Below are 25,225 nucleotides of genomic sequence, written 5' to 3'. Positions count from 1 at the left end.
TTTTTTCAAAGAAATTTAGCAAAATAGGGACTAAAATTTGAACACTTGGAGAAGGAAATCAAGGAACTAATTTCTTTTTATAAAGAAAATATACCCAAAGAGTAAAGTAGCATACAAGGAAAGGTCATTATAGGTATCCTAACTGAAAGTTGTCATGAAGTGGTAAAAAGGTTTCAGGTGGCAGATTCCAGGGACTGTCAAGGGGTTTAGAGGTTGAAAAAGTATTTTAGGTATTTTACAAATGGGTATTGATACAATTTCACAAATACAGGCAAATATATATAAACATATACAAATACATATAAATGTATACTTTCCAAACAAGTCAGTGCTGCCAGTGAACTTTTTTTTTTGCCAGTGAACTTTTAAAAAAGATAATTCTCTCTTTTGGAGGATGCCAATAACATTTTCATGATTTGATGGCAAACAATTACTGTTGTCTGTGGTCAATCAATCCTGTTTTCAAATTAAAATTTTTATGAAGAGGCAACAGACACCACGATCCTTTGATTACACACCCATGTTCACAAATTAATTCGTACATACCACTTAACTGTTTAATCTGAATGATTTATTACTGCTAAAGCTGGGCAAAGTGTGAGAAAAAAAATTTTATGTGAACAATTTAAAGGGGTTACTTTAAGTTCTGCAGTCTAAATGGAAAAACCATCTATCTCTAAATGTTGAGAGAGGAATAAAGGTGATAGCTTTACAGTTGTCAAAGTATTGGCCTTCACTTAAAGTACTGGGAATTCCTCAAATCATAGCTGTATTTATTCAAAATTTAACATTACAGAAAACTCCCACATCTGTCATTGTCCATTCCTTTAATAGATTAAAGAATTAAATATGCCCTACTCACTACTTAATGATTCTTAAAGTTTAACAGGTTTTTCCTTATATTCAGCACCTCATACCACACTTCCATACTCCCTGGGGAAACTGGGGTGGTGGTGATGAGGGGGTGGCACAGATGGTGGTGGTGGTTATGAAATGGGAAGAACATCTGAATAAATTATATGAGCCATGATTTGCACTTAATGTTCTAGAGCTACTGTGCCAGAAAAGACCTAAATGCCTTACCAAATCCATTCTCATGCTTTCAGAGAGATGAATCTTATTTTACTTTTAGTTATTAGCTTTTATCAAACTTTAGTTTCCAGTGTTCTCTACATGTTTCAGATCTTACTTTCTTTCCACTTTAAGATCTCCTCTGCAGATATAAAGACTAGCTGTTTTTTACCAAGTTCTTTTACATTATTACAGGCTGAATATAGATAGAATTAACTGTATCTAAAAAAAAGTTGTGTGTCCGAGGAAAGTCATGTCTATAGTGTTAAAAATGCAACAGGAAATTTAAAAAAATTTTGTCTTTTGATCACATTTGAAAAACTGCAGAATTCAATGAGTGCAAGAAAACCATGGTGTAGGAAAAAATACAAACGTTTCTAACAACTGTCATTACATTTGAAAAACATTAAGCTGGTGAGGAAATGCTACTCCTAGCAATTAGATAGCCAATAAAAACTCAGACTTGAGAAACACTATGACAGACTTCTGTCACAGACACTTGAACATCTGTCCAAAGAGTAAAGACAGTTTAAACTGAAGATACTAAATCAGCATTTTTTAAAGTATGGAGCATCAGACTCACCTGGGGCAAATGTTAAAAATACAGATTCTTAGAGTGAGAGCTACTGAATCAGAATTTCTGAGGATAGTCTGGGGAATCCACAGTTTTACAATCCAGGTCATCTTTAATCTCACTGAAGTCTGAAAACCAATGCTCTGGTTTTCTCATTCTTCAAATTAGTTTCTTTAATATATACTTCTTTTAAATGGAAGTATCTAAGTGAATAGCGAGATGAATTATCACAAAGCTAACCCATCTGTGTTAACCAGGACCCAGATAAAGATAGTAAATGCCATAAGCTTCCCCAGAACCACCTCCAACCATCTTCCAATAGACAACCACTATCATGATGTCTAACATCACAGAGTAGTTTTGCATGTTTTGGAATTTTATATAAATGGAATCATACAGTATATATATGCTTTGTGTCAGACTTCTTTTGTACATTATATTAGTGCAAGTCATTCATGTTGTTTAATGTAGCAGTGTCTATTCAGCTTTCATTGTTTTGAAGTATTCCATAATATGTTGGGTAGTAGAGGAGTCTACAGGATTCTGGAAGAGATACTCCCAGGCTAGGACAGAGCCATATCAAAGTAAACCTTCCTAATGCAGTTTGCTTTCCCAAGCTACTCTCTGTTCCTCTGTGCTACAGAGGGGACCCACAAGTTCCTATATTCTCCCAAGGGGAGACTGACAAGGTAGCTGAGTGGGAAGCAAATAGGTAAATGGGAAGTAGGCTTATCTGGAGCCTGCAGTGGAGTGGCATGTGCTAAACCTGCAACCTGACTTACACGGGACTGCTTGAGACATTTTTGCAGAAGTCTCAGAGCTCTCTCCTCCACATCCAAGAGAACTAAGGTGAAGCCAGGTCAGCCAAGAATTACTGGGCTCTGACCAGGCTAAGGAAAACCTGATGACATATTTTACAAGGTATTGCCTATTGCATAAGAAGCCAGCAGGATGCTCAGAGAATAGAGTGAAGACAGTGTCTTCCCTGATGCCATTTTGTCATGCACGCCTCCTCTCCTCCCCATATATGTGGACAGCATTTTAGAGAAAAGACAAAGGGTAGAAATAAGACGGCAATTTTCAAAATGTTTAAGCACTACCTTAAGATATTATAAATTCTAGCTGCTTTGTATCAGATTAGGTTTTAAAGTGCCTAGGACTAAAAGTTAATTTTTTTCTAGACTTCCCACTGGGTGCAAGAGTTCTGTAGGAAAATTCCCCTTCTTCTGCACATCTGAATTGTAACGAGCAAATCTGCAATCATATACATGTTATACATTTCCTTCCATTTTCCTCTTAGCAATCATCCTTTAAGATCCAGCTCAAATTACAGTGTTACAGACTCTATTATGCTCATTATTTAACAAAGTTTCAAGTTTGAAGCAAAAAAGCAAGAAATAAAGTGGTTTATACCTTTTAGATATTTGATAAAATGATCTTGTTTGCTGTACGCACTCTGCTTTTCAAACTAAATGGTAGTATTCATTATGTCTTATCTACTACTCAAACCATATCCACCTGGGTTCTACTCCCACTATTATTACTGCAGCTGCCTTTCTCAGGGGATCACCATGCTCCAATTACCCAACCCAATTACTCAACCCAATGTTGTCTTTGATTTGCATCCTATCTAATTTCTCTGTACCACATGATCAGTACAAAGCCACTTTTGTCTTCGTGAAACTTGCATCACCCTGGTTTTCTTCCTATTATCACTTTCCATCTCCTTTTCTGTCTTTTGCTCATTCTTAAAATGCATTTCCCCCAAGATTTTGTCCTCATCTTTTGTTCTTCTGTACCATCTCCCAGGGTTGCCTAAATCATTTCTATCACAATAATTATTAGCCTTATGCTGCAAGATCTGTTTCTCTAGCTTTAACCTCTGCTGGGTTTCAGTCCCCATTTCCAACTACTGCTAGACATTTTCACATAGGTATCTCACCACTGATCAAATTCAGCACATACAAAATAAAGTCTTCTCTTCCATAAACCTCCCCCTTATCTTGCCTAGCAGTTAATGGCACCTCCATATACTCAATCGCTGAGGATCAGAACTTAGGGTTCTAAGTTGAAACTGCCTAACTACATGCAACAGAAACTGACTCAAGCCTGCTTCAGAAAAGGTGGATTTAGGGAATTTGCGGGTTCAGTCCCTGGCTGGGGAAGTAAGATGCTGCAGGCCGTGCAGCATGGCAAAAAAAAAAGAAAAAGAAAACAAAAAAGGAAAGGGGGCTTTACTCTAAGAATTTAATAGGCAAAAACCACTGGCATCCAGAACAAGGAAATGAAGCATAGCTGTGTGACCTCAAGAAAGGTCTGCAAAGCCAGAAACCAAGCCATTTCTCTCACAGGGCCTCAGTCGCTTGGTTCTGCAAACCTACTTCATCCTCTTGCTTCGCTCTACAGGTCAGCTTTCTCCGCTTCTTCACTATTATTTCTTTTAGACTTTGGCTTGCTTCAGTGACTCTGGACCAGATCTAAATGATCTTTTCCATGTACACCAATACCTAGGAAGTCTCTGAATTTCATAGCTCAAATTCTTAAGAAAGTTGCTACGTTTGGCCTAAGAATTGTTTCTCCCTGGTAAGGTGTTCGTCAGCTGTGGTCACAAGTATGGAATCATGTTACAAGTGTGGCTGTCTAATCCCTGCCCTTCAGCAGTCAACTGTAGTTGAGTGTGTGAGATCCTGGATTATAAACATGGCTATCTAATCCCACTCTTTCAGCACAGGCTAAAGGTAGAGGACTATTTCGAGGTGGTATAGATAGTGCTAGATGTGTCTTTGATTCCTATCTCTGCCACCACCTTTCAGATTTTCTCTCCATTCTCCCGACCTCAGTCAGCTGTGTACAGATTCCTCCCATTAGCCATCTCCTCTTGTTTGCCTATCCAGGGGAGTAACAGCCCTTTCTCTGTCCATTCAACTTCCATTGACTGCTCAGCATTTCCTTTCTTTCCTTCCTCCACTTTAACACTCGGCATTCAGGCTTGTCTTTCCCACTTGACTGTAAACTTAAAAGAGGAGATCATTTTATTCATCTTTACAGCTGTATGTATTCTGATTTCAATAATTTTCCAGCATTTGAAATAATGGCCAGATATTTTAATCCAAATATCTGGTTCACATCCATGGTGTTTATTTCAGTATATTCTTGAAATTAAATACCCTATTTCTGAATGATTACTGTGTTTACATGATAATTACCTAAATTCCTTAAGCAAATACACCAAATCTCTGTTCAGTGAAGAGGGGACAGGGGTTGTAGAGGACAGGCGAGTAGACCATATCACTGTCTCAAGAAATGCTCCAATAACTAAATATCGGTATTGTTCATACATAATGAGTAAAAATGTAGAATTTACAGAAATTGCATTAAAGTACAATTTCTTTTTATTTGGTGGTATTTCTAGCCAAGTTCTAAAGACTCAAAATCTCTGAGTAAAAAGTGAAAAGTTATATCAAGAGCGTCATTTATCAAGAGCCCACAGAGAGACTTCCCTGGCAGTGCAGTGGTTAGGACTCTGCACTTTCACTGCCAAGGGCCCGGGTTCAATCCCTGGTCGGGGAACTAAGATCCCTGCAAGCCGCGTGGCGCGGCCAAAAGAAAAAAAAAAGTAGAGCCTACATATCACATATCAAGAGCCCAAAGGAAGAACACCAAGAAATGTTTAGGATAATAGTTCTCAGTGTTTGGTATGCATTAAGATTACCTATGGAGCTTTTCAGCATGTTCTGGAGATCGTCTGATTCAGAGAGCCTAAGGTGGGGTGGGGCTTGGACACCACTATTTTTAAGCTATGTTTCTGATATGCATCAAATGTCAGTTACTGTTCTAGGATATTTTAAAAAATGAGTACATGTAGATTGTCTTTATATAAGCACATTTCAACTACTCTCATTTGCACAATTGCTGTAGAAATGAAACATACAGAAAAGTAACACACTATTGTTGCAAGAGAAATGACAGAACCTTTTCTTTTGAAAAAAATAAAACAATTTTCTAAAATCTGTCTATCAAAATCATTCTATGAAATTAAACATAAAACAAATACCAGCAAAAAATCATTTATATATAATCTATGGTTTTTTAAAAAGCCTAAAAATCTAACGATACAGAAAGAATAATCTAATACAAATACAAAATTAACTTAGAAAATAATTTCTCAATAAGATGTTCAGCATCCTAAAAAGACTTTCAAAAAACTTAGAAATACTTACATAATTAAGAATAGAACCTTCCCAAAACACTGCATTGTAGCAAATATATTTAAAGATGAATTTAACTGATAATTGTGAGTGTTACAATGATAGCAGATACAACTAAAATATATGCATATTATGATAAAGAATAATACAGCATTATGAGAAGAATGACAAGACAAAGATACTCAGTCTTCAAGCTTTCTTTACATGTCATTCTGGAAGAGCGTCAAGCCATGTCAATTTAAAATAAAATTATTTTAGCTAAGAAGCAGATAATGTGATGAAGAGAATAGATCAACTTCAGTCACTCCAATCCAATAATCCTAAAAATAATAAATTTAAAGGCTAATTTATGTAAAGGCAAATGCTAATTATCATCATGTTAGAGGAAATTTGGTAACTACTACCCTTACAGAATTATGACATCACTACAGCAGTTTTTAATAAGAAATTTTGTTCATTAGATGCTTGGATTAATGAAGATGTGAATTAAATATAGCCTCTCCATTTCAGCAGACTTCTTAAAAAGGCTGAGTCTTAATTTTCTTTAATTTCTTCACATTCCAATAAATTCCTATTGAATTTAAGCCAGAATAGATTAGTTGAACATTTTTATAACTTTATAAATTGTATTTAAACCCAGTATATTAAATTAATACATATGCATAATTAGATTTCTTAGATAAATTAAATACTAAGTTTGATGTATGTTATACAAAGGCAGTATTTCAAACTCTATTTAATTAAGTCAATCCCACTGGTGGCAATTTATTGTAAAAATGCTGCATGTGCTGTAAAATGGTGATGATCTGTACAGTTTAGAAGAATTTAGTTTTACTAAGTCTTCTACCTGGTTCCTATGACTAGGAACCCCAGAGAAAATACAACTAAAGAAATCAATACCAATAGAAAATACATTAATTTTGTTACAGGTATAGTTTAAAAGCAGAAAACAAATGATGCACGGCAGAAATAGGAAATAATGTCACCATGGTGTTTGATCAGCAGTATAGGAACTGACTTTGAGGAACTGATAATTTACTGTCCAAAGATTAGGCAGTGAAATAAATCAATATGTGGGAAAAATGGGAGGGGGAAGAGTGGTAGTAAATATCAGAATAAATCTGAATTTTCTAAGTTCATTAGGAAGGAAAAGGACTACTGTGAAACTACGACCACCATGAACTGTTGTGGTTTAATCTATAAAAATGTAAAACTCGAAACTTACAGAAAACTCAAGTATAAAATGTTTAACAAACTCGCTTTCTGATATCACTCAAATGTTCACTTATAACTGAAGTTAATTTCTTAACTATTTATGAATATAATTATCAAATTCAGAAGACAAGTGTTTTATACTATGCATTAAGTTTCTATTTAGAAAATTCTTTTTAGGATTTTATATTTTAAAAAGTGCATAAGAATATGAGAGGCTTATCAAAAATTATCAAAACTCAGTATATTTTCCTCATCTCCAGTAATCTAGAAACCTATTAAAACAATCTGCATCAAATCTGAAACTGTCTTTAATAAGATAAAAACACCAAATATCTATTTAAAATTCACTTTGAAAATGTAGTCTCAGATAATTCAAATCAAAAGTACTGACCATTGGTTTTATCCAGAATACTGAGTTCTAAATGAACAAAATTTATACATAGTTTTCTAGTTTTTAAGAGAAGCACTTTTTGTTTCATTAGAAAAGTTACCTCCAATGGACTATATTAATAGAGAAATAGCACAATTCTTACTCAGTACCTAAATTTTCTTAGGCAGAGATACGAATTTTTTTTCCCCATAGTTTATGTACTGGCCTGTGGCGCTTAGTAACAGCACCACTCTTGGGCTGATACTATTATGGATTTTGTTTAAATTTTGAGGGGAAGAAAATAAACACATCCCACAGGTCGTAAGTGAATCATAAATTGATAGATTCCACTTGAGTAAATGAAAGGCAATTCTAAAATGAAAATAAATATGGAATTAAGGCAGCTCTAAAAGATAGTAAAACTTATCCACACCAAATAGTGCTACTGTAGTATAATTCATTCCTTTAAAAGCTGTGTGTATAATGTAGACATAAAAGCCAAACATCAAAATAAGCATTGCACAGTTATGATGCAGCATCAGGTGCTTTTACTTCAGTGAATGAAAAATAATGGCCACAACTCAAATGAAGGGTTAATTTAATATGAATATATGCACCTTACCAGAGATGTTTATGTTTACTACCAGAGACGATTTAGCAATTCCATATTCCTCACAAAGTCAGTATAATTGTTGTAAAAAAATCAACTGTGGTTCTGAATACCCGTTCACAGTTGACCTCAACAATGTATCTGATGTAGGAGACTGACTATCTGTAACAGGCAGAAGCATGTGGTGGTCCTCAGTCCCAAGTGGAAGAGTTAGTGGTAAAGTCATATCAGAAGGCTTCACATCCAAAGTTTCTGATAAAGGACTTTTTTGTATGGAATCTTGTTCACTCAAGGGATGATCCTCTATACTGGAATCTAGAATTTTATCTGTACCTGAAATGGAAGGTAAAAAAATGCACCATCTTTAAAAACAAAACAAAAACCATGAGGAAGACTCAATCTATTTACCACCCCCAGAACTTGCATTTCGACTCCACACCTTTAGTCACACTGTTTCTTTTTTGCTGATTTGCCCTTAGCATTATCTATACAAATCCATTACGGGGCCTCAAGATTAGGTTTAAGCACCATTATAAAAATGGACTTAATTGTGCTAGACCAGGGTAAGCTGTTTCCTATCTACTTTATCACTCATTTGTCAGTTTTTCATATACCACCTTGTGACATCTGTCTATCTTACTGGTATGTAACATTCTACTTAGGTGTGCCTTGAATGCTCAACAGGCTATAAATTCCTTCAAAGTAAATGTCTAATTATACTTCTCTAATTCCTTCAAAGTACCTTATAGTGCTACACACATAGTAAGTACCCAGTTTATTCAGTGAATGTATTAATGAGTAGTTCATATTATTCTGTGAGTTCAAGTTCAGAGGTATGGCACTTTCATTTATTTTCAGAAGTAAGAAGTTCTGTGTTACTCAAGGGAGTAATTACCCCACTGACTAAAGATACATTTTTCCCTTCAAATTTTCCACTAGCTTTACCACGCACGCTCTTCTCACTTCCAAGTACTGACATGATTTCAATCTCACTAACCTTGTTAGACAGAATTGCATATTTGCTTTTTTAAAGTTATGATTCTGTTTTTGCCAGACTATTCTTCAGTTCAGCCAGCCAAGAATACAACCTGCGCTCTCTTGTTGCGATGACTCTCTTCACAATATTCTCTCTGCCTGGGATGAACATTCCCTTTCCCATCTCCACCCTTTGAACTCTTCTCCACCTTTCAGTTTCCCTAGAATTAAGCCTTTCCAATACTCACCTCAGAAGGACTTAATCTCTTCTTCAGTATTCTTGCATCTCTATTATATCCTGTATTTTGTGTTGTAATCAGTTATTTATGTAGATTTCTGGTTTCCCACACCAGATGGTAAGCTCTCTGAGGACTAGGACTATGCCTTGCTCTACTTCATGTACCCTGCATAGTTATGTGTACTTTAGAGGTATTTAATAAAAGCCTGTTGAATTAATGACTCACTGAGGTTTTCAGACATCACTACCTCAATCCTTACAATGTTTATATTTACTATCAAAGACTATCATCTCTACACAGTGAAGAAGACTAGTGTTTTGTTTCTAATCATGACAGAATAGTAAGCACAGTGAAACTTTCTCAAGGATTCATTTTAAATAACAGACTAAAAATTGTGTAGTCTGGCTTTCCATTTCATGCATCATAACAATTTGGGGATACCTGTTTCCCTATTTCCTCTTATACATTTTTGGACTAGCGTTCATGATGCTCCTTTCTTCGCATAACTACAGTAAACCCCAGTTAACCTAGATTCTAGCATGGGAAAGAGTGATAATATAGTTGTTTATGTATTCTCTCATTCTTGCAATTGTTCATATATCAGGTTATTTATTTATTAACATCTTTATTGGAGTTTAATTGCTTTATATATATATATCAGGTTTTTAAAGGAGGAAGTATTTCAAGCAATGTTTATTACAAGGTCAATATGGAAACAAATTCAGAGTGAACTCATCTGCACATTATAAAGCTACCTTCCTCATATGTGTGCACCTAGTTTTTAAAAATATATATCTAATATAAACTGTTACAATGTGTATCTCAGCATTTTAAGGAATAGTACAAATATGAGAGCACCAAATTTAAAAAAAAAAAAAGCATTTACCAGAATGGACTTTTGTTTTGTGCTTCTTTAAATTTTTAATATCTGTGTAAGAATTTCCACATAATTCACAGATAAATGGTCTTTCTCCTGAAAAACAAGTTAAAAAATTAAAATCTCAGGATTTCAGAAGCTACTAAGGCAAATGTATCAATGTTCACGAACACAATGCAAACATTATATTGTTTAAATTTAGTTTCAAGTTACCATTTTAATCTCTTGGTTCTAATATAGTGAAATGAAAACTTCTATATACACAGGCACTCCTTTCCTTTAGAATACAAAGTGTACCTATTTCAAGGAAAAATCGAGCATTTTCACTAACAGAACCTTGAAACTAAAAAAAACTTACTTTTTTATTTCTATCAGACATTTAGTGAGTGCCAATTATATGCCAGACTCTGGCTAAGAGATGTAGCTGGAGGAAAAATGCGTTATTATGGTTTCTTATCTCAGGTAGCGTATAAATTAGAAAATCCTTTAAAAATACTCACAGGATAAAAATACTACAAAATTATAATTCTTTTGAAATAAGAACTGTTCATTGCTTTATAATGCAAAGTAAGGAACATGAGGATATAGAAGTTGCCAATAAACTTATTAACTGTTTACTACTAGGTGCTCACACTGCACTAGATAGGAATTACAAGAAATAACTTTTAGAAAGAAAAAAGTACAGTACATTTTCAAAGTGGTGTTCTCCTTTGTTTTAAAAATTTTTTTGTGCATTTCATATTTTCTTCATACTACTTATATACTACCTTTTACAATAACCATGTCAATATTAAAATATATTCCTAAAACGTGCATACTGAACATTGTTTAATAAGAAGATCTGATATTATCTTGGTATTATCTATTCCTTTTCATTTTTTGGTATTATCTGTGTAATTTTATCCAAATCATTTAAAAACCATTGATTATCTGGCACAGTTCTTAGAAAATCTACACAATTCTTGACCAAATTTAATCCATAATCCAAACAACTAAAAAAACAAAAATAAATAAAAAGTTGATATTCATACATTAAAATATAGCTACAGTTAGAGTATGATTAGATACCATCTAGTCCATAATGGTTTAAAGTCAAGGTTTACATAAAAAGAAATTAGAGAGAACAAAAAATAATACGTTCTCCCTAAACACAGACCTGTATGGGATCGAAAGTGTTTGTTGAGCTCTCCTGAGGAAATAAAACTTTTCCCACAAATACCACATATGTATGGTTTTTCACCTAGATGGAAAATAAAAGATAGCGAAGTGGTGTACTATACCAATATAATATTTATCAATTACAATAATCTAAAGTAAGCTGTTCTAAAATATTATTTAAATTAAAACCTCTCTGTATTGTATTTCAGAGGTATTTTCAGTGTGATCCAACTTAAATGAACATTAGTAATTACTTTACACTGTGCATGTAACCTGATGCTTTTCATATAATAAAACTTTCTCCAAATATCCTTCTAGTAGACTAGAGGTGGGCAAAAAGTCTGATTTTTATATAATTAAAAACATGAAAATTCATCAATCCATATTTCAATTTTTGCTATCTATAAGATTATTAAAGGGGAATAAAATCATTTAGGAAAGATCTATTAAAAAATTACCCTACAAAAAAATGAAAATTTTTGAACAACAGGTTTTGCTTCAAAATTGATACTTTGGGTTTGAAGTATCTATTTAATTTGCAAATCTTACAATGTCTGTAGAAAAAGTCCTAAGAAGTTATTAAATCAACGTTCTACCCAAATTCACCCCAACCCCTTAACTTTACAGTTTTATCCAAGGGAAATGAAGCTTCAAGACCCTAAGGAGTTCTTCTAAGGTCATAAAAAATGTCTTATTAACTCAAGTTTATATATTGTCAAAATTACCTGATTTTAATGTATATAAGTTACATGATAAAAAATTTCACCCACTGTGTATTATTCTAGAAAATAAGTCTGCTTTTATATCTAATATTTATGTGAAAATCAGAAACACAAAAAGCTTCAAGAAGCACAGACACAACAGATATATAACTACAAAGCCTATAACCTACTTTTTGTAAAGGCTCAATTTCCCTTTTTCTTTTATTTACAACTTTCCTTGTTTTAAGCCACCTCTGTGTCAAATCCTTACCGGTATGTTTTCGAGAATGAGTAATAAGAGAACTAGAGACAGCAAATGCCTTCCCACAGGTGTCACACACATAAGGCTTTTCTCCCGTATGCCTTCGAACATGATAGGTCAATGTGCTGGCTTGGGCAAATCGCTGTCCGCACCTATCACATACATATGGCTTCTCTCCACTATGCTTCCTGTTAGTAAATAAATATAAAGATACATGTTGGCAAGTAAAACAATCTAAGGATCATGCCACACAGCAAACATTTTTCATACAAATTCTTCATGCAGTATCTTATTTCATTTCATCTTAACAGATCAACAATATGTATTTAATATCAACAGTTTTCAATGTATACTGTCAAGAATAAATGTTTTGGTTTTCAAAACATTAGTTCTGAGACAGTTCAAAGTTTTGCCATCAGCCTTATGTGGTAGTCAAGTGTGCCCATAATACTGCAGGCAACTATTTTTGTCTGTCCATTCACTCACTCTTCAAAACTCTTTCCTCAAACCTTCAGCACCTCCTCACCCATCCTCATTCTCAGCTGATGTCCTTGCTTCCTGTTTCACTGAGAAAAATTTAAGGAATCAGAAGTAAATTTCTACCACACAAATCTCCACCTATAGGCATCTGTATCTATAGGGTTTGCTTTTCTTAACTCTGAGAATGACAGTTCTTCCGAATCCAAGTACTCCAGTTTATATACTTAAGATACTATCCTCCTTGCCTACTCAATGATCACTCCTGCAATTTCCTCCATCCTATATCATCTAGTTTCACCTCCCCTTTGGATTGTAGCATACAAATATACTGAAATATCTCCCATCTTAAAAAAAAAAGACCCCTGACCTTACTTGCTCCTCTATTTTCTGTTCCCCTTTAGTAAAATCTTGAGTCTCCAATGGTTCTACTTTCATTTCTTCTCTACTAGCCTCTGCTAACACTGCTTTTGTCAAAACCACTGCTAACCTCTCACTTTGCCAAATCCAATAGTCAATTCTCACTCTTAATCTCCCTATCATCAGAATTTGACACAATGATTACTCCCTCTGAAATCATTTCCTCTACCTGGATTCCAAGACAGCCCAATCTTCTGGTTTGCCCCTATATTGGTTGGTCCTTCCTAGTCACTTATAGAGACTTGCCCATCTCCCAGAACTCTTAGTTAGTGTGCCTTATGACTCCATCCTTTGATCTCCTTTTTATCCATCTTCATTCTCTTGGTGACCTCATCTAATGTTATGACTTTAAATACTATCTACTCAAACCAGTCCCCTGACTTCCAAACTTAGATAACCAACTATCTAATGCACGTTTCCATTCAGATATCTAATAGTCATCTCAAATTTAACATGATCAGAACTCTACTCAACTCCTGTACTCCTACTTAAACTGCTTTGTCCACACATCTCCACTTCAGTTAATGGTAATTCTATCTTTTCAGATGCTCAGGCTCAAAACCTGAGAATCATTTTTAATTCTACTCTTCTTTTTTTCTTTCATACCCCACACCCAATGTGCAGCAAATTCTGTTTGTTGTACCTTTAAAATACATCCAGAATCTGACTACCACTTATCTCTTCCACTGCTATCTCTCAGACCTGAACCACTGTCACTCTCACTTGGGTTTTATCTATAGCTTCCTAACTGGTAACTTTGCTTCCACTCTTGCAATCCTACAATCTTTTGCTTAACATAGCATCCACAGTGATCCTCTTACAATGCAAGCAAGATTACATCACTTACTTCTCATTCTCAAGAGTAAAAGCTTTATAATGACCTACAAAACCTTCACCATCTGGACACCCTAACACCATTCTGATCTTATTTCCCTCCCTCACTATTCCCCTCCAGGCACCATGGCTCCCTTGCGGTCCCTTCACTGTACAAAGAATACTGTGTGGTGGTACCACAATTAGAACTCTACTGTCCTGAATTCTCATACAATAGTCTATTTAAGGCTATAGTGAATGACAGACTCAAAGATCAAAACATCTGTTTTTTTGTTTTTATTTTTACCTTGCATGAATCTTGAGATTGCTAGAAGTTGCAAATTGTAGATTGCATACATCACATTTATAGGGCTTTTCCTCACCATGATGCATGCGACTATGGAAGACGAGCTGGCATTTCTGAGCAAATCCTTTATCACACAATTCACATTTGTATGGCTTCTCACCTAAAAGAAAAGTAAACAAAATTTATATTTAGAAGGAAATATTTTAGTTGCTTAAGCCATACAAGCTTTCAAAAGAGTTCATCAACCAGTACTAGTTTCAGTATTCAGAAAATATTAACTCTAGAAGTAAAAAAGCAAATAGGATATTCTTCCAGATTGATTACTGAAACCACCAGTAGAGTTAAAAGAAATTAGTGTTTCTTAGTCCATAATAGTGAAAAGTGATCAATGAGAGAAATACATAATGCATCTTAAAAAGCACAAATCTAAGTGTACCAATAAAGGTAAATACAGAGGCTGAGGAAGGAATGTATATATAATTTATGTTCAGAAGTTCGACAAAGAAACAGGTGGTGAGATGTGTTGGTAAAATCTGAGAATCAGCCTGAGTTGTAATTACTTTTTATCAGTTTTAATATATTGTCTGTTAAATATTTAGCAAGGTAGAACTAAATTTATGCTTATTTTAATTGTGAGGGAAAATGGTTTAAAGAGTTCACACACTGGGACTTCAGAGTATCAGTTACAACAAAACAAATAGCCATTAAATACTTGGTCACAATTACAAAGACATTTTCAAGTCTAACATGCTCAATACTTTTATGAATACAAGTATATACCAAATTTTGGTCACAAACAGTCAACACTGTATGTTAATATGTTTATAAAAATATTATTTCGGTCACAATATAAAAACAATTATACTTTCTACAAACCAGTCTTACCTGTATGAGTTCTTACATGCGTTTTCAGCTGGTTACATTGGGTAAATGCCTTTCCACACAAGTGGCAGACATAAGGTTTGACTCCTTTATGTATTCTCATGTGCCTTCGCAAGCTGCTGGCTTCTGAAAACACTTTCCCACACATGTTACACATTGGTTTGGCCTTGGAATACCTCTGATCCAGCTCTTCACCGGAGCTCTCCAGATCGTAAGAGTTCTTGACACTGGCTATATTAGACATAGAGTGTTCTTTCAGAGCACAGTTTGGCTGTGATTTTCCACGTTTCCGTTTCACTGTAACAGTTTGCACAATATCTTGTGCTGGAAAAGTATTTTCCACAACTGATGTCAACTCAAGTTCTGAATTATTTCTTTGTGCAACTTGTTCTACTACAGGTGTGGACAATTTATTTGCATCTAGATATACTTCAACTGATGCATTCTCTAAAATGTCACTGGGATATTGCACTGTTTTATTCTGCCCTGTTTTCTGGGAGTTGAAGGCCTTCTTCTTCTTTTTAGTTTGAGATGACTTCTTTGCTAAAGCCCCTTGTTTAGGATTTGCCTGAACTAAATCTGTAGACCCTTCTGATTTCTCCCGACTGTTATAATCTCGTAGAGTAAGGAGACAAGTCTGTTGATTCAATTCAATGTTTCCGGTAATACTAGATATCTCTGTAGAAGAGGGATTAGCAATAAAAGCAAAATCTTCCATCTTTATTCTACATTTAGTGACCACCTCTTCCACTTTGAGATAGTCAGCAGCCTGATGGATTTCTTTAACATTCCAACTGTAAGGAAACAAGGCTAAATGACAATGTTCTGATCAAAGAAAAAACGTTTTTGAAACAGAGCTACACAAATATTTCTGTCTTTTAAAGACTTAATGAAGTAGAATGATACAAAAGGCCTAAGAGAACAAATTTATAAAAAATTTATTCACTCAGAATGTTTAGGCAAAAATGTCCAGTTTTACAGAACTTGAAAAGATGAAAAGTAATGGATTATTCATATGTACAACCATGGAAAAACAAAATGTTAAAATTTCTACTTGTTAAGAAAACAGCTGGAACACGAAAGTGGCTCTTAGCAACTTACTGCCTCCTCCCATTTCTCCTGAGGCATCTTCAGATACCAACCAACTTTTCTGGACTGGCAACAAGAAGAGTCTAAAGAAATTATTATCTTCCTCTGCTCCCCTGTGAAGAACTTCAACTGCACTTCTCAAACTTTCCTGTGCATGTGAGTCACCCAGGGATTTGTTAAATGTAGATTCTGATTCAGTAGGTCTGCTTTGGGGCCTGAGCATCTGCATTTCTAACATAAGCCCTGGTGATGCCAATGCTGCTGGTCCATGGATCACATTTGGAAGAACAAGGTTTTAGAATGCACTAAGCTCTCTCTAGCAACCTTCCCAGCTTTTTTTGTGTATGATCCCCAACCCAAATTAGCTAGAGAGTTTGTCATATTAGAGTTATATAGAAAAAATTAATGTTCAACATTCCAATCAATATTTACTGAGCATTTCACTTTATAAAATGCTTAATCTGCCAACTCAGGAGCCTGCAGTGCGGGGTGGGGTAGGGTGGGCAGCTGCCCATTAGACCAGCAGAGCAGGACTGCAGGGGTGCGGCCCTCCCTCCCCTGCCCTTCTGCACTCCTGGGATCACATGGCCGAACACAGGACCCCAGAAGTTTCCAGAGTCTTTGCCTACCAGAGGGGCTGGGGCGGCCCTGCTGGCCCATCTCTGAGCAGAGCATCCCTGGATGGGGCAGAGCTGCATATGGCTGGGCTAGACAGGGAGGGGTGGGGCAGTGGGCTCTGGAAGGGGCTGATGGTAGCAGATAGGGTGTTGCCGCCTGCCTGCAGGTGGGGAGCACCCTGACTGAGTGGGTGGCAAAGCATTGGTCACCAGGCCCAGACATCCAGCTCCTTTGGCTATAGGCTGACATCGGAGTAGTGGCTCATGGTAAGTGGTTAGCTGGAAGGTCTGAGGCCTGGCTCACAGAGTCAGGGAGGAGCTAGGAGAAGGGGACAGTACCGTGAAGGCACATAAGGGGCAGCAGCCTCAGGTTTATGGCCCCCACTCCCCTGGTATTTTCCAAGCCAAAGCCAAAGCCTGCAGCTTACTTTTTAAAAAAATTTTTTAAAAAGAAAAGCAAAAAATTAAAAATCTCCTTACTGTTAAATCTTTGAATATGTATTGTTATATGTACTGAATAAAATATGAAAAAAAAAGAAAAGAAAAAGCAAAAAAAAAAAAATTTACTGAGCATTTACCATGTGTGGTACTGAGAGCGATATTAAGAAATATCAAATAGTCTCTGCCCTCCAGAAGTTTACAATGTAGTGTAAAGGCTGGCTGTTCAGTTACGCTAGCAATGGCTCTGGATCACTAGCTGAATTAATTAGAATAAATCAGCATCTTTGGGTGCTTCAATTTTCTTAGCTGTAAAGTCAGAGAGCTGAGTTGGTATTAACACTAAAAATATGCCCTTTTAATTATCTGATGATGGATACATACATAAACATACACATACATACACACACACACACCCTCAAGTAACCTTCCTACTTGTCATTTTCCCCAGATATTATTTAATTCTTCAGAAAAATTAAGTAGATTTATAAGCTAGTTTGGAAACCTAATCACCACTTTTAGTGAACGTTTTATTCTCTGGGAAAATCCATCCCAAGTTCCTGAACATACTACAAATAAACTTTTGGAAAACAATCTGTTTGTAAACTGACTCCCTTAGCTAAGAAAACATTACTTACCATAGTCTTTTCTTATGGCCTTTGGCTATAATTCTGGAGCAAATAACGAATGATCTTTGTAATCAAGTTAACTCCCTGTTTGCAAAGATATAGCATGAATGCCCCAAACATAAATACAATCTTATTCATCTTCCATACAAAATGCTTTTTGCATGTATATAGCACTGTCACTCTCTAAAAACATTACGTTTCTTAAGCATTTTTATTGATTCTGTTACACAGTCTATTATTAAGTTACAATAAATGAGAGAAACTATTAGAATGAAAACCAAATTTACTCCATCACTTATTATACTTAGGTCTCAAATTATAATTGTGCTCAGTGCTTCATAAAAATGAGTCACCAACAAGGTGAGATTGCCTTTAAGACCAATACAAACTAGTATTGAGTCACACACTAACTGTTCAGTACTGAAACAGTTAATTCATACAAATTATTTATCTATTTCACAGATAGCCTATAATCTCAGTTACAGTTAAGAGAATCAGCGTTTGTTTATGTCAATAACTGATCTGCTTTTGTTTATAAGCATGAAGTTGAAGTGCCTGCAAACTTGCTTTCACTTTTTGAATAGTCACTGAAAGTCATTTAATTACATATTGCCAGGTATATGGCTAACTGCTTTATATGAGCAATTATAATCCCCATTTTACATACAAATGAAGGATCAGAGGTCCAAAGAAGCTAAGTAACTTGTCCAAGATCACAGAGTGTTAGAACTAAGATTTGACCAAGGTAATCTAGCTCCTGAGTCCACTTAATTCTTTATTATTCTGTTTTCTTAATCACTAAATTGTACAGACTTTCTATTTTTGGTATATGTCTTCTCTTGCATTTGTGTCTGAGCTCAAACAATTGGCTCCCCAGCTCCCCAGGAAAGACATGTATCAAAAAAGACTGAGCCAGGGACTGCCCTGGCAGTCCAGTGGTTAAGACTTCACCTTCTAATGCAGGGTGTGCGCGTTTATTTCCTGGTCGGGGAGCTAAGATCCCACGTGCCTTGGGGCCAAAAAAACAAAACATAAAAAGAAGCAATGTTGTAACAAATTCAATAAAGACATTAAAAATGGTCCACATCAAAAAAAAAAAAAAGATTGAGCCAAACATCTGGCTCTTCTTCACATTGGTTTTTTGCATGAAGGCTCAAAGTAAGGCGCTCTTCATTGTGTTCCAATTAGTTCAAGATTTTTGGCAAAGTTATTTGAAAAAGGGAAACCACTAAATTGAAGATCAACCAAAATTCACTGGTTTTGTGATTATTTTATATTATGTATTCTAAATTTTTAGATCAGAGGCACTTGTATAGCCAAATATTCAGTAAATTTAAATAACATCATATGACATTTATCTATGACACTGCTTTATTCCTTTAATCAACTTACACGGAACTGACTCAAAAATTTCATTACATCAAAATTTAAAAGCAATTCCAAACAGCATGAATGGTTCCTTTTCAATAGGATTAAGGAACATCCTAATTCCAGCTTTTCAATAAGTATATTTCCACGATAAGCTGCAGTGTAAAGAGAGGGAAGAACTTTGCTTAATGTGTACATGCATATATCTATAGAGATCATCTGGAAAACAATGAAAGAATATTTACCGAAGTGTTAAGTAGTGGTTATCAGTGGGTGGCAGAATTTCAGGTGTTTCCTTTTTTGTTTTTTCCCTAATTTTTCTCCAATAAATGCGGAATTAATGGGCTTGTAGAGTAGGACAGAGAAGAGGAAATAAAGGAAGGAAAGTAATGTTCATTGGAAGGTAGTAAATCCTAAATCTTCACAGTAACAACCAATGTGGTTATTATCATCTCATTTTTACAAATAGAGAAACTGAGACCCAGAGAGGCTATAGCTTGCTCAGAGACATGGTGACTTGACAGGCAAGATCTAATTCTAAAGCCCATAATCTTTCTATGTCAGATGATGATCTAGTCATGTTTACACTTTCATAAAAGATGGAGAAAAGAAGACAGGAGTTAAGTTGATTGGTTTCTCTTTCCTTTTATCCCCACCACCTTTCCCTCAACAACGAGTAAACATATTAGTATTAATCTAATTATACAGTTCATCACGTATGAAAGACACAAAATGCCTGCATTATCAGACTCCTCAGAACCTACTTCTTGTCAGTGCAGTGACAGCATTAAGCATCTCAGAGAAGCACCCTAGCATCTTAGACCAGACTTAAGCATTAGCACTGATAGCTCTACCAGGCAACAGGAGTCATGGCCATTAACACGCCAATGAAGTTATTTTCCTGAATCAAGACCAGGAAGAGGTCCTGCAGGTTGCTATTTACAGCTGGAAATGGGAGCACTATTAAATGAACAGAGATCTTCCTTCTTTCTCCACCTATACCTCCCCACCCCTAACACCTTAAGAGGTAGGGGATAGAGAGTGAGAGAGAAGACCAGAGGAACATAAAGACCAAAAAGCAAGGGGAAATTGGAATTCAATTAAAATTCATCATATTTTGATCTTTAACTTTACATAACTGAAATCACAAGCTTTGTTTCAGTAGATAAATCAAATGTGTCAAAAACCATACTTTAATCGTATTAACATCTGTACTTTTTGTGCTTATGAAATGTGGTCTGTTTATCTCAAATCAGAGACACTGACTTCTTTATTAAAAACAATACTGTGCACATCAATGTTTGAAGACTCAGAGTTCAGGGACTAAATGGAAAAAAACTAATCTGCTTTAGCTCTAAAGACTATTGACCAGCTTTTATAAGTGGAAATAAAATGTGTACCTTACCTGTCAAGATTTAAAGTTCCTGTGTATATAAATTCCAACAGTTTCTGAAATCCATCAGCCTTCACCTGACTCTGATCAAGAAAGACATTGTTCTCTGAAGTGCTTCTGTAGATCGCACCAAAATACTCACTAAACGAGGCAAGCACATTCCTATGAGCTTTAAACTGGAATTCCCCAATTACTATGGTGCAGTCACAAAGAAAACCTGCTTCCCGTTGTTTGTTCAGTCTCTCTAAAAGGTGCTCACAGTGGTGCGAATACTGCATTTTGATATCAGAATCGAATTTTACCCTTGCTCTAAAAAACAAAAAGAAATAGTAAATCAGTAACCCTAAGTTTTCATCAAACTTTTCACCCAAGCAATTGGTGAGTGAAGAGACACAGAACATGAACTAGAATAAAGTCTGTTCTCATTTTATATCCCCAGAAAATTCTTATCAAACAGATATGGATAAAACTGCCGAAGGGATAAATGCCTTTCTAGCTTTTATTTCAACTTGGTAAACTAACACAATCCTTTGGAAACGTCAATAAATGGCGATGTGCGAAAACATTTCCCACAAAGTGGAAAAAAAAAAGCACCGCAAAATTTCACGCTTTTGCATCAGTTGAACCTTCAGACTTTCAAGCTCAGCAGGCACACGTATATTACGAAAAAAAATTAATAAACCACTAAGAAATGATTTCTTGGGACAAAAGGGTAAAGGACACGGTATGACTTCTTTAAAATTGCTCTCAATCGCTTCTCGGCCTTTTGGCTAAGATCAAATGTAAAACTCTCAAATCACTGAAACCTGTTAGCTTCCTCGGAGCATAGTGGCTTCAAACGCAAGGTGGGCGCCCAGGGGGCGGAGAACCAGCAGGGCCAAGAGTTGTCAAAGGTTAGGTCACTCGCCCCAGGAGGCCACACCCCTCCCTACCCCGCCTCCACTCGAGGTAGCATCGGAGAGTGACTGCGAAAGCCGGTCTCTCCTGGCTTCCGCCTCCCTGCCCTTCGCCGAGCTCCCACTCCCGCGAATTCCCACAGCAGAGGTTGTGGCCAAGGCCAACACGGTGGCTGCCTCGCCCAAGCTTTCCACACTAACACCTTCTCTCCGACCTGAGCACGAACTCCAAGGAGCCTGCCCTCCAATGTCCCTGGGTCTGGAGAGAGCGGGGACAGCAGGCTGAGGGCGAAGACAGAACTCACCTATAGTAACCCAAAGGGGAACACAGTTTCTTCACTCTCTCTCCGCCATCTTGGAAGGACGTCACCGCGCCACGCTCCACCTCTCCCTTCTTCCTCCACGGCGACGTCACATCCGGCTCCGGGCGTTCCGTGGCAACACCGTAGGCAACATCGGAGGGCCGATGCCGGCCTGTGGGGAATAGTCTGGCTTACAGAGACACCGCTACCTAGCATGCCAGGAGCTAGGGAGAAACAGGGACAGTCTTGGATACGAGATCTAAGGGCTCGCTCACAGCGCCACACCTGTCTTCCTCATTCTGAGCATTCTGGTTGGAGGACACGGTCGGCATCTCGCGCTCCGCCTGCGTTCTGGGCCGAGGCTGAACCGCGCTGCACCACGGGCCTCTTTCCAGGAGCCAAATAGCGCATTGCATGCTGGGGCTTGTAGTTAGTTGCTCGTCTTCTCCCATCATCCTCCCCTTCCTTGTGGCCCCACGAGTAGGAACAGCTGCTGTGTGTACTCGGGCTCTGGGCCATGGGAATTTTTGAGCTGAAACTGATCACCCCTTTTTAATTTACGTACCCGAAAGCTCTTGGGAACCCACGAGTCTGGTTTGCATCAGCCGACTGGAGCCCAGTTTCCAGGATACCCTTACGTGGTGATTGAAGTCTGAGCTGCATGAAAGCGGAGCAAAGCCGTAGGGTACACTGGGCATGCGCATGGGGAAAGGTGGGCTTTGTACCGGAAAGGGTTCTTCTGCGTCTGGACTAGAAAATTTTTAATACAATTATTTACAGATTTTGTACAGTGAGGGAAAGGGGTGCCAGTTATCTGCGTAATATAAAAAGACGCAGAAACGGGAAGATAAGTCGTGCTGATATGTTAGAGTGAATTCTTTCGTACTACCCGCGGAAAACATAATCTAAGAAAACCAAAACGTCAACATTTTTTCTTGTTAAAAGTTGTAGCACAAAATAGATAGCTGGTGGGAGGCAGCTGCATGGCACAGGGAGATCAGCTCGGTGCTTTGTGACCGCCTGGGGGGGGTGGGATAGGGAGGGTGGGAGGGAGACGCAAGAGGGAGGAGATGTGGGAACGTGTGTATGTATATAGCTGATTCACTTTGTTATGGAGCGGAAACTAACACACCATTGTAAAGCAATTATACTCCAATAAAGATGTAAAAAAAAAAAAAAGTTGTAGCACAGGGAGCTCAGCTCGGTGCTCTGTGATGACCTAGATGGGTGGGATTGGGGGGTGGGGTGGGAGGGAGGTCCAAGGGAGGGGGGAATATATGTATGTATCCTGATTCATGTAGCTGATTCACTTCGCTGTACTGCAGAAACTAACAAAACATTTTAAAGCAACTATACACCAACTAAAAAAAAAAAGTTGTGTCAGGACCACAGGAAATTTACTCGTGATTTTATATTAAAGGACAGTCTCAACTTGAATTTATTCTTTTCTTCTCTCTTGAGATTTTTTACAACTAGATTCTGTTTGCTCTCTTTGTAAATTCTTTCTTCCCGGTAAGAATCATGTTTGTGAAAAAACCCACAACCGTTAGGTTTATAAGAAAAAAAAAAATGAGGCTGGTTCTTTCTTGATTTCATTTTTATGAATATAATTTTTTTCTGATTCCACTTTATTTTTGTCAGAATCCTTTTCAGTAATTTATTAATTCAGAAATATTTGTCTCTACTAGGTGTCAGATACTAAGAATATGGAAAAAGCATAAAACATGGTCTCTGGCGTTTAGAGAAATCAGCAATCTCAGGGGGAAAACTAATGGAAAACCAAATGACTTGTAATACAAAGAGTGCTGGGGGCAACAGAGCTTATTTTTTACGCGGTGTTTGATTACTCTTATTAGGCTGTACATTATATTATTTTTTCAGTATCAGGTTGTGAGTTTTAAAAACTTTTTTAAAGTCTGAAACACTTCTTCCATGTGCAAGCTGTTAATAAAAAAACATTTGGTGAACAAGCAAAATAAAATCCAAGTTGAAAGTTCAAATTCCCAAGGTAGTGCAAATTACTATCAGGATTATGTTTTTTAAAAAGCCAACATAACCCAATCCAAAAATGGGCAGAAGACCTAAACATATTTCTCCAAAGAAGATACACAGATTGCCAACAAACACATGAAAGGATGCTCAACATCACTAATCATTAGAGAAATGCAAATCAAAACTACAATTAGGTATCACCTCACACAAGTCAGAATGGCCATCATCAAAAAATCTACAAATGCTGTAGAGGGTATGGAGAAAAGGGAGCCCTCTTTCACTGTTGGTGGGAATGTAAATTGTACAGCCACTATGGAGAACAATATGGAGGTTCCTTAAAAAACTAAAAATAGAACTACCATATGACCGAGCAATCCCACTACTGGGCATATACCCTGAGAAAACCGTAATTCAAAAAGAGTCATGTACCACAATGTTCATTGCAGCACTACTTACAATAGCCAGGACATGGAAGCAACCTAGGTGTCCATTGACAGATGAATGGATAAAGAAGATGTGGCACATATATACAATGGAATATTATTCAGCCATAAAAAGAAACAAAATTGAGGTATTTGCAGTGAGGTGGATGGACCTAGAGTCTGTCATACAGAGTGAAGTAAGTCAGAAAGAGAAAAACAAATACCGTATGCTAACACATATATGAAATCTAAAAAAAAAAAAAAAGTCTGATGAACCTAGGGGCAGCACAGGAATAAACACGCAGACATAGAGAATGGACTTGAGGACACGGGGTGGGGGAAGGGTAAGCTGGGACGAACTGAGAGAGTAGCACTGACATATACACACTCCCAAAAGTAAAGTAGATAGCAAGTGGGAAGCAGCTGCATAGCACAGGGAGATCAGCTCAGTGCTTTGTGACCACCTAGAGGGGTGGGATAGGGAGGGTGGGAGGGAGACGCAAGAGGGAGGGGATGTGGGGATGTACGTATGCATATAGTTGATTCACTTTATTATACAGCAGAAGCTAACACAACATTGTAAAGCACTTATAGTCCAATAAAGATGTTAAAAAAAATAAAAAGCAAACATAAGGAATATCACAAGACCTTGTTTAAGTGGACGTAAACGGGGAAAAGGAGTAAACAAAAATAAAATAAAAAGCAAACGTAAGGATCAAATAAAATAAAAAGCAAACGTAAGGATCATCACAAGACCCTGTTAAGTAAGTGGGTAAACATAAAGAGCAACATAAGACTATTAAGTAAGTGGACGTAAACGGGAAAAGTAAGAACGCTGTTTCCGCCCGGTTTCGAACCGGGGACCTTTCGCGTGTTAGGCGAACGTGATAACCACTACACTACGGAAACCGGGCTTGTAG

At 36.8% G+C, this 25,225-nt stretch overlaps 1 protein-coding gene and 1 non-coding gene across 7 annotated transcripts; both read right to left on the bottom strand.

The window, feature by feature from the left end:
• Nucleotides 1-58: 58 nt before the first annotated feature.
• On the bottom strand, nt 59-22,860 carry MYNN (myoneurin). 6 transcript variants are annotated; one of them, XR_004349602.1, is made up of 9 exons: nt 21,895-22,860; nt 20,706-21,002; nt 15,163-15,953; nt 14,278-14,437; nt 12,270-12,448; nt 11,296-11,379; nt 10,149-10,235; nt 8,056-8,381; nt 59-6,424 (listed from the first exon to the last, which is right to left on the bottom strand). XR_004349602.1 is itself a non-coding variant. In XM_032629840.1 (8 exons), exons 2-8 carry the CDS (start codon nt 20,969-20,971, stop codon nt 8,119-8,121), a joined length of 1,830 nt encoding a protein of 609 aa, XP_032485731.1. In that variant the 5' UTR covers nt 20,972-21,002; nt 21,895-22,860; the 3' UTR covers nt 5,697-8,118. The 6 variants fall into 6 exon arrangements, 3 of the variants coding, with proteins under 3 accessions (XP_032485731.1, XP_032485732.1, XP_032485733.1); XR_004349601.1 differs by having other exon boundaries at nt 8,061-8,381; XR_004349603.1 differs by lacking the exon at nt 11,296-11,379 and having other exon boundaries at nt 8,061-8,381.
• Nucleotides 22,861-25,141: 2,281 nt separating this feature from the next.
• On the bottom strand, nt 25,142-25,214 carry TRNAV-AAC. The gene has a single exon. It is a non-coding gene; the product is annotated as a tRNA-Val (tRNA).
• Between the last annotated feature and the right edge of the window lie 11 nt (nt 25,215-25,225).

The sequence above is a fragment of the Phocoena sinus genome, chromosome 4 (genome assembly GCF_008692025.1).
Source record: "Phocoena sinus isolate mPhoSin1 chromosome 4, mPhoSin1.pri, whole genome shotgun sequence".
NCBI lineage: Eukaryota > Metazoa > Chordata > Mammalia > Artiodactyla > Phocoenidae > Phocoena > Phocoena sinus.
The sequence above is the reverse complement of the archived record's forward strand: the minus strand, read 5'-3'. Positions and strand labels throughout refer to the sequence as shown.